The following is an 18,733-nucleotide window of genomic DNA, read 5'->3' on the forward strand; positions in this document are numbered from 1 at the left end:
CCCTAATGAGCAAGCCAAAGGCGACAGTGGCGAGGAAAAACTCCCTATGATGGTGGGGAATAGGAAGAAACCTCGGGAGAACCAAGACTCAAAAGGGAACCCATCCTCCATTGGGCGGCCCGTTAACACACAAATACACAAGTCACACATAATTCACACAATCAGACTAGGTAAAAGGTAGAATTGAAAGTTCTGGGTTTTGATATTGTCACTATAAATGTCTGTTGATGAATGCCAGGCTTTCATTCCGTGTCGGAGCAGTGATGCTGGTATTGTAGGCTCCGACTGCAGTGTTACTCCCCAGGTGAACCCCGGTATCAGCACATCCACCGGCAGCCAGACCATCCCCCAGGTGCCTGCAGGTGCCTGTATCCAATCGTCTTGGGTAGAGCCATGCAAGAAGATAGATAATACAGACTGAGTGGACATGAATTTAAACCACCATTGATTTAAATGTACATAGCTCACATGCCAGTGATGAGCATGTGGCTCCGGCAGGCTAATCTATAGCAGCATAACTAAAGGGAGGGGTTCAGAGGTGACCACAGGCATGAGGGCTCACTGAGACATTGCTTTCCAGTCAAGTCATAGTCACAAATAGAGTGATGCCAAGACACAGTTGGATGACAGCATCAACATCTCAGATCACCAGAAATCTCTACGTCTGGGGGCCCCCAAGCCCCTACACCTTACAAGGGGAATTTTAGCTGAAGGCTTGACTAAACAGGTGAGTCTTAAGTCTAGATTTAAAGATTGGAACTGTGTCAGAATCTCGGATTGGAGCTGGAAGGCTATTTCATAATTGAGGGGCTTTAAAAGAGAAAGCTCTGCCTCCGGCTGTAGTTTTACTAATTTTTGGAACTAGGAGAAATCCAGCATTTTGGGAGCGCAAAGGGCGAGATGGGTTGTAGTAATCAATGAGTTCACTCAGATATTGTGGGGCAAGACCATTTAACGCCTTATAGGTTAACAGGAGAACTTTAAATTCTATGCGATATTTAATCGGCAGCCAGTGTAGTGCGGCGAGAGTGGGACTAATATGATCGAATTTCCTAGCCTTGGTTAGGACTCTAGCTGCGGCATTTTGTACAAGTTGTAGCTTCTTTATGGACTGTTTAGAGCATCCAATTAGAAGACTATTACAGTAGTCCAATCTCGACGAGACAAAAGCATGAACTAGCTTCTCTGCATCAGCTAATGAAAGTAAGTGTCTCAGCTTGGCAATATTACGTAAATGGAAAAAGGCAGCCTTAGTGACATTGCATACATGTGTGTCAAATGAAAGATCAGAATCAATAGTGACACCTAAACTTTTTGCAGTAGATTTTGGTGTTACTGAAAAACCATCTAGGGTAAGGGGAATATCAGCCCAATTGCTTCTAACAGCTTTAGGCCCAAGAATCAGTACCTCAGTCTTGTCAGAATTTAGTTTAAGAAAATTAGACGCCATCCAGTTTTTAATATCCTGGACGCAGTTCTCAATCTTGAGAGTTGTGGTGGTATCATCTGGATTAGAAGATATATACAACTGAGTATCATCTGCGTAGCAATGGAAGCTAATACCATGCCTACGAATGATAGTGCCCAGTGGTAGCATATTGTGACGGGCAGGGTGAGCGAAAATAAATGGAAGCGATCACGCCAAGTCTCAGGGAAATAGGATGGTTTAATATGTAAAGTGCGCAAACCAAAACCCGTGAACTGATCCGAATTAAGGATATAATAACCAGCAGTCAACTGGTACAAAGACAAGGCATATATAGACGAACAAACGACCCTCAGGTGAGACGGATCGCGGGCTCCGCCCACCTGAGGGACGAACACAACGCCACACCCACAGGACAAGCTGCTGCTGTAGACGGGGGCGACCAGTAGGGGGCCGCCGTACCGTGACAGATCCCCCCTCCAAGCCGCACTCCCCTCCACCGGCTGTGCGGCCTACAGCAGCAGCACACAAAACAAAGGGGCAGGCAGGCAGGGACAAGGGACACACCCCCTGTAGTCCCGAAGCTGAAACACAAAACAAACACAGGTTAGCTCACCTACCTGGGCGGGACCCTGGACCGACTGGGCCGTCCACAAGACAAAACCACGCCCCGGTCGGTCACAGGGCCCTCACGCCCTAACCGGCCTTAAGCCGCATAGCCCCACAGGTGCGAGGACGGCAGGCCACGGCTCCGTGTCCGTCCGGGGTGTATGTGTGCAGGTTACCTCCCTGGGGCGTGGCTAAGTCACCTCCTGGACCTACCTCCTCCCGGAGCTGGCCCCTGCCTTCTGCTAGGGGCCACCCCAGCCTCCTGGGGAGTCAGCCCCAGCCGGAGCCTGACTTTACGAGGTGGACTCCTCCACCAAACCCAGGAGCGCCAGAGACCGAGGCCCAGAGCACCCTTATCGCGGGCTGGGGAACAGCCCCCAAGGGCCTCCTGGTCACCCCGAGCAGGAGGGAGGATCTCCATCCTCAGCAGGAGCTCTTCGGACCAGAGCCCTATCGTCCCCAAACATCCGGGGGCCCCAGCCCTCTAGGGAGGGGCTCTTTCCGACCGGGCTCCGGTCACCCTACAACATAAGGGGGCTCCTGCCAGCTGGAGACCCCCACAAGGTCCAGGACTGCCACGATCCACCGCCAGGGAGAAGCACCTGCACATAAAACACAAAAAGCACATACACACCCACACACACCAACACAAAACACATACGCGCACTTACCCTGACCATCTCGGCACCCCGCATCCGGGGGGAGGGGTCTCCATCTCAGCAGGAGGGGACACCAAACAACTCACCTGATGCATCAGGAGAGGGGCCCCTACCGGCTCCGGAGAACACCCTCGAATCCCTGGTCAGGGCCTCCCTTAGGAGCGACGCCCTCCGTGCCACTCCCCGTAGCACGGGACCATCACTGGTCCACCCCCACACACACACACTCAAGGGGGAGGAGCATGTGTGGAATTACATTAAACATATCACGGGCACGCGAGAACAACACACACGCAAAGACTAGACAAACAAAAAACAGTGTACAAACAATGAACGAACGGGACTCCTACATGCGCACTCGGTTTAATTTTGTGACGTGCCGCTCAGGTTCGCAGTCGCTCCCCCACACAAAACACAAGACGACAGGGGAGCGAGGCGACAGTGACGAGCGGCACCCGCGTCACACACGAAACACTAAACATATAACACCACGAGCACGCACACTGGTCCACACGCCCATTCACACGTACACTTCACCCACACAAAACATGAAGAGTATAACAGGGAAGACGCCCTGGTCCTCGCCGTGCAACACACAAAACAAACGCACGGCGAAACTCTTCAGACACACAAACAACGGACATGAAGAGCTGTCTCAGGGCAGACTGCCCTGGTCCTCGCCGTGCTACACACACACACACACAACACAAAAGCACGGCGGAGCTCTTCAAACAAAACACCACGCAGACAAACACTTACCACGAGACATGACCACGAACGAAGGAAAAAGTAAAGGAGACTGGCGGCTTCCGAAGGTGGCTGGTTATTCTGTGACGGGCAGGGTGAGCGAAAATAAATGGAAGCGATCACGCCAAGTCTCAGGGAAATAGGATGGTTTAATATGTAAAGTGCGCAAACCAAAACCCGTGAACTGATCCGAATTAAGGATATAATAACCAGCAGTCAACTGGTACAAAGACAAGACATATATAGACGAACAAACGACCCTCAGGTGAGACGGATCGCGGGCTCCGCCCACCTGAGGGACGAACACAACGCCACACCCACAGGACAAGCTGCTGCTGTAGACGGGGGCGACCAGTAGGGGGCCGCCGTACCGTGACACATATATAATGAGAATAATATGGGGCCCAGTACAGATCCTTGTGGGACACCATACTTTACTTTAGAATGCTCAGAACATTCGTTATTTACTAGCACAAATTGGTAACGATCTGTCAGGTAGGACCTGAACCAGGAGAGTGCTTGACCTCTTATGCCAATGAGTGTCTCCAGTCTATTAAGTAGAATATTATGATCAATGGTGTCAAAAGCAGCACTGAGGTCTAGCAGTATGAGAAACAAAATGTGTCCTTTATCAGAGGATATTAAGAGATCATTCAGTACTTTAGTTAGTGCTGTTTCAGTGCTGTGATGAGCTCTAAATCCAGACTGAAATAACTCTAAGACATGTTCTGTCTGTAAGAAGGAAGAGAGTTGTGAAGAAACTACTTTCTCTAAAATTTTGGATATGAATGACAGATTAGAAATTGGCCTATAGTTGGACAGGTCTTGGGGGTTAAGACCAGGTTTTTTAATTAGCGGCTTGATGACTGCAAGTTTACATGAACTGGGAACGTAGCCCAGGCTCAGAGAATAGTTTATTATAGTAAGCAACGGTTCTACATTGCTGTGCAGTAATTCTTTAAGTAGATGGGTTGGTACAGCATCTAGTATGCATGTGGAGGGTTTAGCAGATTTCACCAGTGAAATAAGCTCCTCACGACCAATTGGGGAGAAGGACTCTAACAGGGCATCAGAGCTGACCAGACAGCTGTCAAGGTGCATTGGCATGTTGACAGGCTCTGAGATAGCACTACTAATGTTTTCCCTAATTTTATCAATCTTATCATTAAAGAATTTCATAAAATTGTTACTGCTACACTCTAGTGGAATAAGAGAATTGTTTTGTTCATGACTCCTCGTAAGGCTGGAAACAGTTTTAAAAAGGAGTCCTGAATTGTTTTTATGTTTTTCTATTAAGGCCGATAAGTATAAGGACTTTGCCGTATAGAGGGCATGCTTATATTCAATAAGGCTGCTTTTCCATGATAGTCTATACACTTCTAACTTCATATTTCGCCATTTACGGAGAGAAATCCAGGATCCAGGATCCGCGCGGCTCGTTTGAGGCTACGCGTGTGCTCATTGTACCATGGCGCTATTCTTCTCTCCGTGGCTCTCTTATATCGTAGTGGTGCAACTTTGTCTAAAGCTGTACGAAGGGAAGTCTCGACGTGCTCGGTGAAACGCTCTAGTCCTTCCGGAGCTACAAGTGGATCAGTGTTTGTCAGACCCGGTAAAATATCAGTGAGCGCGGCTATGGTGCTGGGTGTTATAGCTCGTTTAATTTGATAGCGGGGTGGCCGATGAACACAGTCAGTTAAACACAACTCGTACGTTATGAGGCTGTGGTCAGAAACAGCCTCACTCTGAGGAAGAATTGCTAAACTGGATATGTCAATACCAAATGACAAGACCAAGTCTAAAGTATGACTACAGTTATGCGTAGGACCCACCACATTCTGAGTGATACCCATTGAATCAAGAATTGCTTGAAAATGAATGCTAAAAGAGTCACACAGATTTTCAAAATGGATATTAAAATCACCCACTATAATCACCTTATCGGCTGATAGCACTACATGAGACAGGAAGTCTGAAAACTCCTGCAAGAACTCAGAGTATGAACCAGGGGGGCGGTAAATAGTAATTAACATAAACGACTGTGACACTTTGTTGCTTGTTAAATTTGAAACATTTGATACAGTGAGGATGAGGTGTTCAAAAGAATTAAACTTGAAGCCAAATTTTTGAGAAATGCCTATATCAGAGTCATATATTGTGGCGACCCCACCTCCTCGACCATTTGGACGGGGGTTATGGACATATCTATAGCCAGAGGGAGAAGCTTCATTTAGGGCCATATAGTCGTCTGGTCGGGTCCAGGTTTCCGTCAAGCAAAGCATGCATAGATCATGATCGGTAATCATTTCATTAACAAGCAATGCTTTAGATGACAGGGATCTAATATTTAGTAGTCCTAGTTTCAGATTTAAACTGCTCTCTGAGGGAGCATAGTTGAATTTAACATTGATTAAATTTTGTCTACTAACTTTACGAGAATTATTTTTTGGTACTCGAGGAACAGACACAGTTTCAATCTGGTGTGACCTAGGTGACGTCTCTTTGCAGCTCGCAGACAGTCGGTTTAGCCTGTTTGTCTGCTGCCTGGCCTCGGCTCTGGTTTGTCAATCCCCATTAACTACACCTACACTACCACTATTAAGCCTAGCAGATATGCTACGAGAAATGAGAGCAGCACCCTCCCAAGAGGGGTGAATGCCGTCTCGCTTCAAAAGGCCAGGCCTGCCCTCAAAACGTGTCCAATTATCTATATAACCCACTTTGTTATCTGAGCACCATTTAGACATCCAGCGGTGTAACACCCATAACCTGCTGTAGGTTTCAGCGCCACGCCGAACTGGAATGGGACCAGAGCATATTACGGCATCTGACATCGTCCCCGCTAACTCGCACACCTCTTTAACATTATCCTTGGTGATCTCAGACTGTCTCAATCCCACATCATTGGTGCCGACGTGTATAACTATCTTAGAATATTTACGTTTAGCCAGCACCTTAAGATTAGCCCTGATGTCAGGCGCTCTAGCCCCCGGGATACACTTGACTATGGCCGCTGGTGTCTCTAAACTAGTCACTACATTCACGTGTCTGAGCTGTGAATCTCCTATCACCAGAGCTCTTTTAACAGGTCGCTCAGTCGGTGTATTACTGAGTGGGGCAAACCTGTTTGACACGGGAACCTGAGAAGGACGGTGCTCAGCCCTACGGTTATGCCGCCGAGACGTCACCCATTCGCCCCGCTGCGAGGGCTCTAATGCCGGAGCTGAGGGCTCGCTAGCTACAGCTGTGCAACCCGGGCCTGCTACGCTAGCTGCGCTAGCCGCTACGCTAGCTGCTACAAACTCTCTAGGACTTTCTAAAGCCCGGATGCGCTCCTCTAAAAGCGAAATCTTCTCCGTCATACTAATAACTAACCTACAAATTAGACATATAGTGGCCAAGGAAGAACAACACAGAGGTGAGAACAACACAGTGCTTTCAGAGTGAGTGGAAGAGATCATATGTTAGACTAAGGACACACTGACCCGACATTAGTAATGGACTGATGTCTATATTCAGTGTGGTGTGTTCCGCACCATCTAGTTGGTCCCCATCAGTACTGTTTTGGCCAGTTGTGCAAGTTGAATTGGCATCAACGGTCTGTCGTGAGGGAATGTTTTGATTGGCTGTTCTAAATTTGACTCAGAATAGGATAATTATATACAAAACCTACATGTTTTTGTTTTGTTGCATTGTAACTGGATTCACTATACTAACATTATGTTGTGCTGCATGGGAGGAAGAGGAAGAAGCAGAAGGTGATGATGAAGTCACTCAGACCCGTTATAAGAGGCCACACCTTTGGGCAGCAGAGGTTTCCTTTTGAGTGATGTTCTTTGGCACCAGCAAATTCATCGGCTGTAGTCCATTTAGTGTGGTGGACAGGCAGTGTTGAAGGTTTAATTTCAACTTTTGGGTCTCACTAAGTTTCACTAAACTTCGCTTTTAGATTTGTTTCTTCTTCTTATGTCACGAGGCAGATACAAGAGGCCTTCCTTACTTTGCAGGTCCCTACGCAGCTTTAGTGAGTGAATAGGGCATGCCAGCTCTGGACACAACTCACACCACCCAACCTAACACATTATTTGAGAAGTCTGAGCACAAATTACTGGGGGGGAAACAAGATACCCTGACCAATACTAGATCGGGAGACTAGCGGCATGAAGTGTCTGTGATATTGTGACTGTGATTTGAGTCTCGTTGGTGAGACGCGGTCTTCTGTCACACGTTTGGAATAAACCACATACGAGGTGCAGCAAAGGCACCGCACACGACTGAAGGAGCTTCTGACACTGTCTGTTCTCCTCTTCCTAAAGGTGAGCGCAGGTCAGTGGCGTTGTAACGAGTGTTGATAACAACAGTTGCATACATAAAAGAGCTCGTAGTGTGTGCCCACCTCCTCCAACCGTGCCAAGGTCCTGAAGCAGATCACGCCTGGACCCGGTTGGGAACACTCACATTAGCCAACCCTGCCGTGCTTTAGGGGCCTTCCAGATCCTTAAGTTTATATCCACGTTTGTGTTTATGGTTTTTTTTTTATGTGCTATTCGCTTAGCTTGAGTTCACCCCGGTATTTTTGTCAAAAGCGCATGTGCATGGGATGAAAACACCACCAAGCTTCCCAGTGAGGATAAGGTCATTTCAGAAAACAATTTGTTCAAGTTTACTCTCAAAATGGCAGGGAAAAAATGCACTGTGATTCAAGCATGTAAGTATTTTAGTGTCGCATTGGATTATAGTTGTAACGTACAAGACAAGCCTCAGTTGGCAATATTTTCACGGTATGTGTCAAATGATTGTGAGATCAGGGAAGAACTCCTGGAAAGAACCTGTGGGTATAGATGTGAAGGAAACAATGATGGCTGCATTTGCAAAAGCAAATCTTTCCATACCGACACTCATTGCAGTAGCCACAGATGGAGCGCCAGCCATGATCGTATCTGTGAACGAGCTGCACAAAGCTGACCAAACATTTCCAGAGTTTGGAATTCCCACTGCATCATCCACGGGGAGCAACACTCGTGTCTAAATCATTGAATTTAGACAACGTAATAAAGCCTGTGATCGTCAACTACATCCGCACACATGCGCTTAACCACAGGCAAGAATCTCATCGCTGAGCTGGACCAAGGGCTTCCAGGTGAGCTGCCGCTGCACTCCACTGTGAGGTGGCTGTCAAAAGGCAAGGTACTTTATCACTTCTTTGAGCTTTTGGATGTTGTGAAACTGTTAATGGAAGAGAAGGACAAGAACTACCCTGAGCTCTAGGACCCCAAGTGAATTATGGATCTGGCCCAGGGGTCACCAACGAGTCGCCCGCGGGCTTGTTTTAAAAAATAGCTCACTATAGCGCCACGCACCAAAGCGCTGCATCGTTTATGTTTTTGCTACTATTATAGATTGTCCGCGGTTGCTAGCAATTGACACTCGCACACGCACCAACCCACCCCCCAACAACTTTTCGTTCGATGGATGCGTATTAATCTGGTAGCCCTCCGCAATAATTGGTATCCAAGAAGTAGCTCCCAGTTTCAAAAAGGTTGGTGACCCCTGATCTGGCCTTTTTGGTTGACATGCTGGGTCACTTGGACAGACTGAACCTGACCCTGCAGGGTAAGTTCAAAATCCTGCCTGACCTGGTGCAAAGTGTGTTTGCGTTTGTCTACACACTTTGCACCTGGGCATGCTCCTGATGAGGCAGCGAATGTTCGTGTCTGGGGTACGAGCAGGCCAGTCATTAGCAGCAGATCAAATCAAATATATTTATATAGCGCTTTTCACAACACATGTTGTCACAAAGCGCTTTACAGGATTTAAAAGGTTAACAATACTATGGGTCCAAATCCCTAATGAGCAAGCCAAAGGTGACAGTGGCAAGGAAAAACTCCCTAGATGGTGGGGAATAGGAAGAAACCTTGGGAGGACCAAGACTCAAAAGGGAACCCATCCTCCATTGGGCGGCCCGTTAACACACAAATTATACAAAAACAAATTATACAGATTAATACACAAGTTACAAATAAATCACACAATCAGGCTAAGTATAAGGTAACTAGAATGAAAGTTCTGGGTGTTGATATTGTCAATGTAAATGTCTTATGATGAACGCCAGGTTTTCATTCCGTGTCGGAGCGATGACACTAGTATTGTAGGCTCCGACTGCAGTGTTACTCCCCAGGTGAACCTCGGAGAAGAAAGATATGTGATGTGGTAAATATGTAACAGATTATTCAAAGGCCAAACTAAACAGATAAGTCTTTAGTTGAGTTTTAAACATTGAGACTGTGTCTGAGTCCCGAATAAGGGCAGGAAGATTATTCCACAGTTGTGGAGCTTTAAAAGAAAAGGCTCTCCCACCTGCTGTGATCTTTTTGATCCTAGGAACAGTTAATAAGCCTGCGTCCTGTGAACGAAGTGAACGTGCTGGATTGTAATGATCAATAAGTTCACTAAGATACTCTGGAGCTAAGCCATGCAGTGTTTTATATGTTAATAAAAGTATTTTATAGTCAATACGGAATCTAACTGGCAGCCAATGTAATGATGATAGTACGGGACTAATGTGATCTAATTTTTTAGTTTTCGTTAAAACTTGCGCTGCTGTGTTCTGAACAAGCTGGAGTTTGTTTATCGATTTACCAGAACATCCAGCTAGAAGACTATTGCAATAATCTAGGCGAGAGGATATGAATGCATGGATTAGCTTTTCCGCATCACTAGTATTTAATATATTTCTAATTTTAGCAATATTGCGTAAGTGAAAGAACGCTACCCTAGTTATATTATTAATGTGTGTATCGAACGAGAGATCTGGGTCTATTGTGACACCTAAGTTCTTTACCTCTGCGCTGGGGGTTATAGTAAAGGAATGTAGATTCAATGCTACATTACGTATCTTGTCTCTCACTGCCCTAGACCCAACTATTATTAGCTCTGTTTTATCTGGATTTAGTGCTAGAAAGTTACACGCCATCCAATGTTTTATCTCTTCTACACACTTCTCGATTTTACTGTTTGCACCTAAATCATCGGGTTTAGCCGATAAATATAGCTGAGTGTCGTCTGCGTAGGAGTGGAAACCGATGTTGTGCTTATGCATAATCTCGCTTAAGGGTAACATGTAAAGTGTAAATAGAAGTGGTCCTAGGACTGTCCCTTGTGGGACACCATATTTAACCTGAACAGATTTAGATGTTTTATTATTAACACTTACACATTGGAAGCAGTCGGTCAGATATGATCTAAACCATGAGAGTGCAACTCCTTTAATACCCACTGTGTTTTCTAGTCGATCCAGCAAAATGTTGTGGTCTACAGTATCAAAAGCTGCGCTAAGATCTAACAGTATAAGGAACGAGATGAGCCTATTAGTAAATCATTCACTACCCTGAGTAAAGCTGTTTCAGTGCTGTGGTTTGGTCTAAATCCTGATTGGAACTTTTCATGGATACTATTTGATTGGAGATAATGGTTTAACTGATTGTAAACTGCTTTTTCTAGAATTTTAGAGATAAATGGGAGATTAGAAATTGGTCTATAGTTGACTAGAATCTGCATCAGTGCCTTCATCATGCAGGAATCACTGACACACAACCACAGGAGACCTAGCATTGTCATACATCAGAAGGAAGACTCTGTCATGTGCTCAGTGTGAATCTGCTCTCATATGTGAAGAGCACATGGTGCCAATGGCTAATTTGCCAATCTTGGTGTTCTCTGGCAAGTGCCAATTGCCCTGCACATTGTTGGGCTGCAAGCACAAGCCCCACTTGTAGATGTCGGGCCTTCATGGAGTCTGTTTCTGATAGTTTGAGCAGAAATATAGATAATATTGGCCGGAGGTCATTTTGCAGGGCTCTGGCACTGCTCCTCCTGTTCCTCCTTGCACAAAGGAGGAGGTAGTGGTCCTGCTGCTGGGTTGTTGCCCTCCTACGGCCCCCTCCACGTCTCCTGGTGTACTGGCCTGTCTCCTGGCCAAACCTTCTTGCCACAGCTCGCATTGATGTGCCATCCTGGATGACCTGCACTACCTGAGCAACTTCGGTGTGTTGTAAACCTGCTACTTCTATGGTGAGAGAACTGACAAAATGCCAATGTGACCAAAACAGCAGCCAGAAAGGATGAGAACAAAGGAAAGGTCTGTGGTCTCCACCTGCAGAACCTCCTTTATAGGGGATGTCTTGCTAATTTGCACAACAGCAGGCGAAATTCATTCACAATCAGTGTTGCTTCCTAACTGAGCAGGTTGGTTTCACAGAAGTGTGGTTGACTTGGAGTTACTTTGTGTTTGTGTTCCCTTTATTTTTTTGAGCAGTATATATTGCAACTTGCAACTAGAATTTAAATAGCATCAGTGACTACAATCAGTACATATTTTTGTAATAAAAACAATGGGTTAATTAGGAAAGGTAACAGCACTGAATAAATGTTTAAAGTACTAGGAACTTGTTATAATTTCCTACCAGATCTATGGGTGTTCTCTATTGGATGTATTCTATTACAATAACAAATAGTAACACAAATATCTCCTTTCCTTCACAAGGCTCTGATGACAACACAAATGTGGAGATCGTGATCCTCATTGGCACAGGAGTCATCGCCATCTTCTTCTGGCTGCTCCTCATTCTCATCTTCTGCAATGTCAGGCGGGTCAGTGCCAAGTACTTGCTTTGATCTCTTGTGCACATTTGTATCTTAACTTCCTGCTCCATATTCCATTCCTGTGTTTTCACATGGGTCACAGTCAACCAAGTTATAATTTAATGTGAGGGTGTGTACATAATTACACACAGTCAAATGCAAACCAATAAACCAATAGGGTTTATTGATGAATAGCGCCCGGGGAAACACCAGGGAAAAACACGTGAGCCAATCTCAATGTCAACAATGGTCCAGGTCACGTTTATCCAGAAATTACAGAAACCAGGCAAAAATACAAAAGGGCAGATGCAAGGAAAGGGAAAGAATTAGATACACTATATTGCCAAAAGTATTTACTCACCCATCCAAATGATCAGAATCAGGTGTTCCAATCACTTCCATGGTCACAGGTGTATAAAATTAAGCACGTAGGCATACAGACTGTTTTTACAATAATTTGTGAAAGAATGAGTCACTTTCAGGAGCTCAGTGAATTCCAGTGTGGAACTGTGATAGAATGCCACCCAGTGTTAATTTCGTTGACGAATAATTTTCGTCATAGTTTTCGTCAACGAACCTTTTTTCACGACGAAAACGAGACGATAACTAAATAAAAAACTATGCGAAGGGATAAAAACGATGACGAAATTAATGGACATTTTCGTCAACGAGTAAAAACGAGACGAAAATATTGGCCAGCGACGACATCTAATCAGACCTGATTTAGTTTAGTGAAAGGTAGGGATAAGTTAAGAAGAGATCCAGCTGTAACTACTTTAGCGTACACGGATAGGCGGGACAAACCGGGTAACCGTCCAATCAGAACTAACGTCTTCACATCGCACAGAACCCGGGAAGACCATACCAGCCTGTGAACTGTGGCCACTCATGAAATTCAACTCGACGTTAACTCGACAATGTCAGCAGGGAGAAAGATGAGCGGCGATATATGGACACATTTCTCCTTTGACTTTGAGAAAAAGACACGGTGTGTAAACCATGTGTGACAATGATGTCGGGAAAAATACGACAAATGAAATGATATCAGCGGTCTATGACATTGTTGTTTTTACGGCACCCAGTTTTATATACAATGTAATATGCATTGTTCATAAACTACATATGCTTTTCAGGTAGATCGGACCTACTGGTCATCAATGGTTTATTATTGTTATGCTCAATAACTATAAGTTCAGGTCAAAAAAGTTGTTTGGAAATTTGTTTTTGTATATATTGCAAATACAAACAATAATATTCTGTAACTGGTTAATAAATGTTTCATTTTGTGCAAGAGTATATAATGACTATTACACTATATATATTTTAGTCAACTAAATTCTTTGAATAATTAGTCGACTAAATTCTAATGATAATTAGTCGACAAAAATTTGACTAAGACTAAAACAAATCCAAAGACTAAATTATGACTAAAACTAAATGACATTTTAGTCAAAAGACTAAGACTAAAACTAAATCAAAAATTGCTGTCAAAATTAACACTGATGCCACCTGTGCAACAAATACAGTGAAATGTCCTCGCTCCTAAATATCTGATGGACGAGTCTAGGTTTGGCGGTTGGTTGCCAGGGGAACAGTACTTATCTGACTGCATTGTGCCAAGTGTAAATTTTGGTGGAGGGGGATTATGGTGTGGAGTTGTTTTTCAAGAGCCTTAGTTCCAGTGAAAGGAACTCTGAATGCTTCAGCATACCAAGACATTTTGGACAATTCCATGCACCCAACTTTGTGGGAACAGTTTGGAGCTGGTCCCTTCCTCTTCCAACATGACTGTGCACAAAGCACGGTCCATAAAGACATGAATGGCAGAGTCTGGTGTGGATGAACTTGACTGGCCTGCACCTCAACCTGATAGAACACCTTTGGGATGAATTAGAGCGGAGACTGAGAGCCAGACCTTCTCATCCAACATCAGTATGTGACCTCACCAGAGGTGGGCATTCGAGGTTCAGAAAGTAAAAGTCCTTGCCAAGATTTCGCTCAAGGCACAAATCTGGGGAAGGATACAGAAAAATTTCTGCTGCTTTGAAGGTCCCAATGAGCACAGTGGCCTCCATCATTCGTAAATGGAAGAAGTTTGGAACCACCAGGACTCTTCCTAGAGCTGGCTGGCCATCTAAATTGAGCAATCGGGGGAGAAGGGCCTTGGTCAGGGAGGTGACCAAGAACCTGATGGTCACTTTGTCAGAGCTCCAGCGTTCCTCCGTGGAGAGGAGAACCTTGCAGAAGGACAACCATCTCTGCAGCAATCCACCAGTCAGGCTTGTTTGGCACAGTGGCCAGGTGAAAGCCACTTCTTAATAAAAGGCACAAGGCAGCCCGTCTAGAATTTGCCAAAAGGCGCCTGAATGTCTCATCAGACCAGAGAGTTTTGTTTCTCATGGTCTGAGAGTCCAAGATTGAACTCTTTGGTGTGAATGCCAGGCGTCATGTTTGGAGGAAACCAGGCACTGCTCATCACGAGGCCAATACCATCCCTATAGTCAAGCATGGTGGTGGCAGCATCATGCTATGGGGATGTTTTTCAGCAGCAGGATCTGGCAGACTAGTCAGGATAGAGGGAAAGATGAACGCAGCAATGTACAGAGACATCCTGGATGAAAACCTGCTCCAGAGCGCTCGACCTCAGACTGGGGCGACGGTTCATTTTTCAGCAGGACAACGACCCGAAGCACACAGCCAAGATCTCAAAGGAGTGGCTTCAGGACCACTCTGTGAATGTCCTGGAGTGGACCAGCCAGAGCCCAGACTTGAATCTGATCTAACATCTCTGGACAGATCTGAAAATGGCTGTGCACAGACGTCTCCCGTCCAACCTGATTCAGAGCTTCAGAGGTACTGCAAAGAAGAATGAGCAAAACTGCCTAAAGACAGGTGTGCCAAGCTTGTGGCATCATATTCAAAAATACTTGAGTATTAAGTATTAAGTTTACAGAGTTAAAATATTATTGCATTCACTGGTAGTGATTCTATACCTCAGGCAAAAAAATCAGTGTTTCAGATGAGCTGTCAGATGATTGCTATTTCAGAAATCCTAATGAGCAATTCTGCAAGAAGGATTCAAGGAGACTTTATTGTCATTCACATTACATGTGGTACATGAGGAACGAAATTTAGAACCCAGGGTCCCAATTTTTACCCCAATAGCAGCAATATTATAAAAATAGAATAGAATAAAGAAATAAATAAGATACAAATAAAATAGTAGAGTAAAAAATAAATCTATAACAAATAAATCTGAGCACAAAAAAAAGTGACTGTGGGTAAAGTATCCTTGTGTAAAGTGCAGATTGTCAGAGAGACCAACTGAGTGCTGGTTCTCATTTAGAGTTTGTGAGTCTGACAGCTTCCGGGATGAAGCTGTTCCTCAGACGGGAAGTTCTGCACTTAATGCTCCGCAGCCTCCTGCCTGAGGGGAGCGGGACAAACAGTGAGTGTGCTGGGTGGGTGGGGTCCTTCATGATGCAGGCGGCCCTCCTCCTGCATCTGGAGGTGTAGATGTCTGTGGTGGTGGGGAGGCTGACTTCAACAGTCCTCTGTGCAGCCTTCACCACCCTCTGCAGAGCTTTCCTGTCTGCAGCCGAGCAGCTTCCATGCCACACGTTGATGGTGGAGCACAGTACGCTCTCCACCACACATCTGTAGAAGGAGATGAGAACTGAGCTCCCGAGTCCAGCTCGTCTCAGCTGCCTGAAGACGTAGAGCCGCTGATGAGCTTTCCTGACCAGACTGTACATGTTGTTGCTCCAGCTGAGGTTGTTACCCAGGTCCACACCCAAATACCTGTAGCTGGAAACCACTTCCACAGCAGGTCCTCCAACATGCAGAGGGGAGTGGGTCAGTTCACCCCTTCTGAAGTCCACAATCATCTCCTTCATCTTCTTCACGTTGATGCAGAGGTTGTTCTGTCTGCTCCAACCCTCCAGGTGTTCCACCTCCTGCCTGTAGCCGGACTCATCATTGTTTGTGATGCGTCCAATCACTGCCGTGTCATCTGCAAACTTCACAATATAACAGCCCGGATGAATGGCTGAGCAGTCATGTGTGAGCAGCGTGAACAGGAGGGGGCTCAACACGCAGCCCTGAGGGGAGCCTGTGCTGAGGGTGATGGTGGAGGAGGAGATGTTGTGGATCCTCACAGACTGTGGCCTGTTGGTGAGGAAGTCCAGGACCCAGTTGCAGAGTGAAGAGCTCAGTCCAAGTGTGTAGAGTTTGTTGACCAGGGTCTGTGGAATCATGGTGTTGAAGGCGTATGTGAAGTCCACAAAGAGCAAACGGACATAGTAATCCCTCTGCTCCAGGTGGGTGAGGGTGTGTGGACCACAGAGGAGATGGTGTCCTCTGTGGATTGGTTTGTTCTGTAGGCGTACTGGTGTGGGTCCCCAGTGACGTCAATGGTGGCTTTGATGTGGGTCATAACCAGTCTCTTTAAGCATTTGGTGACTATCGGCGTGAGGGCTACAGGCCGGTAGTCATTCAGACCTGTCACTGCAGAGCTCTTGGGCACCAGGATGATGGTGGCAGTCTTCAGACAGGTGGGGACCGAGGCTTGGATGAGGGAGGAGTTGAAGATAGATGAAGATGAAGTGCCTGTGAAGGTTACCATGTATCTAACCATGCGGCTGTTGCTAATGTTGTCTCACAGGTGAACCCAGCTGACATCAAGACGAACTACCTGTCCATTATCATGGACCCAGGGGAGGTGTCTCTGGAGGAGCAGTGCGAGTATCTTCCATATGACTCGAGCCAGTGGGAGATCTCACGTGACCGTCTACAGCTTGGTACGCCATGGAGTAAGAATGAACCCTAAGGACTTTAGTGCAGGGAGAACACTGGACATAAACACTGACAGTGTTGGTACAGCCCGAGTCCCTCAGACGGTAGTGGTACATTTATTGCACTTACAGCTGAAGCAAAATAAAATAGATAATATCAATATATCACTGTGATTTTTCTTGCAGGGAAGGTGCTTGGTCATGGTGCTTTTGGAAAGGTGATGGAGGCCTCCATCTATGGAACTGACAAGAAAAGCAGTTTAGGCACTGTTGCTGTCAAAATGCTCAAAGGTTAGAGCTTTAATTACATTTATTTATTGTTATATACACTGTATAAATGGTGGTGCTGTATAAAGATGCTGGTATAAAAAGAAAGTGTGTTTGTGTGTGTGATGTGCGTGTGTTTGCGTGTTTTTGTGTGTGTGCGTATGTTTGCATGTGTGTGTGTGTATGTGTGTGTGTGTGTGTGTATATATATGTGTGTGTGTGTGTGTGTGTGTGTATTTGTGTGCGCGTGTGTATTTGTGTGGATCACAGAAGGAGCCACAGCCAGCGAACACAAGGCCCTCATGTCTGAGTTAAAAATCCTCATTCACATTGGGAACCATCTTAATGTGGTAAATCTACTTGGGGCTTGTACCAAAACCAATGGTTAGTATAGTTGTTATGTGGACATAACTTCAGAAATATACTTAATTTTTTTTATCACATTTAAAAAACTTATCTTTACCTTCCACATGACTCTTTTAATTTTTCAGGTCCTCTCATGGTTGTGGTGGAATATTGCAAATATGGGAATCTGTCCAACTACCTGCGGGCTAAGAGGGAATTCTTCTTACCATACAGGGTAAGAGAAGACACACTAATCTTAACCCTAGAACTCTGGGTAAGAGAACACACACTAATCTTAACCCTAGAACTGTCATTCTAGAGTCTCACTCTAGAGCAGACCTGGGCAAACTATGGCCCGTGGGCCACATCCGGCCCGTTGTGCGTCCCTGTCCGGCCCGCGAGAGGCCAATCATAAATGAAACAAATATCTATGTCGTGCGTGCAATACAACTGTGACGCTTTTATTTTGAAAGCGCTACGTTTGTGTTAATTCCGTGTGGACGTACCTGCGTGTGTGTGTGTGAGCTGTGCGAGAAACACTGTAGGTGATCAGCGACAAGTTAAGGCTGAATTTATACTTTCTCGCGCGACCTCCGCAAACGGCGGAAAATTTACATGACGAATTTTAATTGTGAATTGTGTTCCAGGTTTGAAAAGTGCTGGAATTTAGGCTAAAGTACTTGAAAATGCTTGAAATTGTAACTGTATTTCGAGTCACAACAAATAGCTGACTGAACAGGGGGGTATTCCAGAAAGCGGGTAAGTAAACTCAGAGTTAACGAAAGCTTAGGTTTTCCGTTCCAGAAACCGAGCTTAGAGAGAACCTGAGTCAGCTGGGAAATATTGAAATGGACCTTGAAAGTGCCATAGAAGTGCTTTAAAGCTAGGTTTAAGCCAGGTTTATACTTGGGTCTGCGCGGCGAAAATTATGTAATCGCGGTGGCGGAGGGCCTCACACGCTGTTGATTCGCAAGGTCGTGCACCTCTCGAATTTTGTAACTTCGCGCGCGCTTCAGCGCAATGAACAGTCATGTTTGCAGGGTTCATACACCTTTATAAGGTGGAATTCAAACACTTGTACGGCACTTTCAAGGTCCATTTCAATATTTCCCAGCACGTTAAACTTAATTAAGTTAAATATTTATACATATATTCGAAATGATCCGAAATAATTCGCTTTTTTAAATTGTTGTTTATTTTCAAAACGCCCAATCTTAACGTCTTCACGTTCTCTCATGTTTCGTCCT

At 45.4% G+C, this 18,733-nt stretch overlaps 1 protein-coding gene across 3 annotated transcripts in view; it reads left to right on the forward strand.

Moving 5' to 3' along the window:
• flt4 (fms related receptor tyrosine kinase 4) overlaps nucleotides 1–18,733 on the forward strand; it is a 120,584-nt gene that overhangs the window by 76,196 nt on the left and 25,655 nt on the right. For 2 of the 3 annotated variants that reach the window (XM_077022740.1, XM_077022742.1), the window contains 5 exons: nucleotides 11,984–12,090; nucleotides 16,745–16,880; nucleotides 17,061–17,165; nucleotides 17,412–17,525; nucleotides 17,633–17,721. In XM_077022740.1, coding sequence (XP_076878855.1) covers nucleotides 11,984–12,090; nucleotides 16,745–16,880; nucleotides 17,061–17,165; nucleotides 17,412–17,525; nucleotides 17,633–17,721 — 551 coding nt within the window. The remainder of the gene's footprint in view (nucleotides 1–11,983; nucleotides 12,091–16,744; nucleotides 16,881–17,060; nucleotides 17,166–17,411; nucleotides 17,526–17,632; nucleotides 17,722–18,733) is intronic. The other variant, XM_077022741.1, reaches the window with a different exon arrangement.

Source organism: Brachyhypopomus gauderio, chromosome 11, assembly GCF_052324685.1.
Source record: "Brachyhypopomus gauderio isolate BG-103 chromosome 11, BGAUD_0.2, whole genome shotgun sequence".
NCBI classification, from domain to species: domain Eukaryota; kingdom Metazoa; phylum Chordata; class Actinopteri; order Gymnotiformes; family Hypopomidae; genus Brachyhypopomus; species Brachyhypopomus gauderio.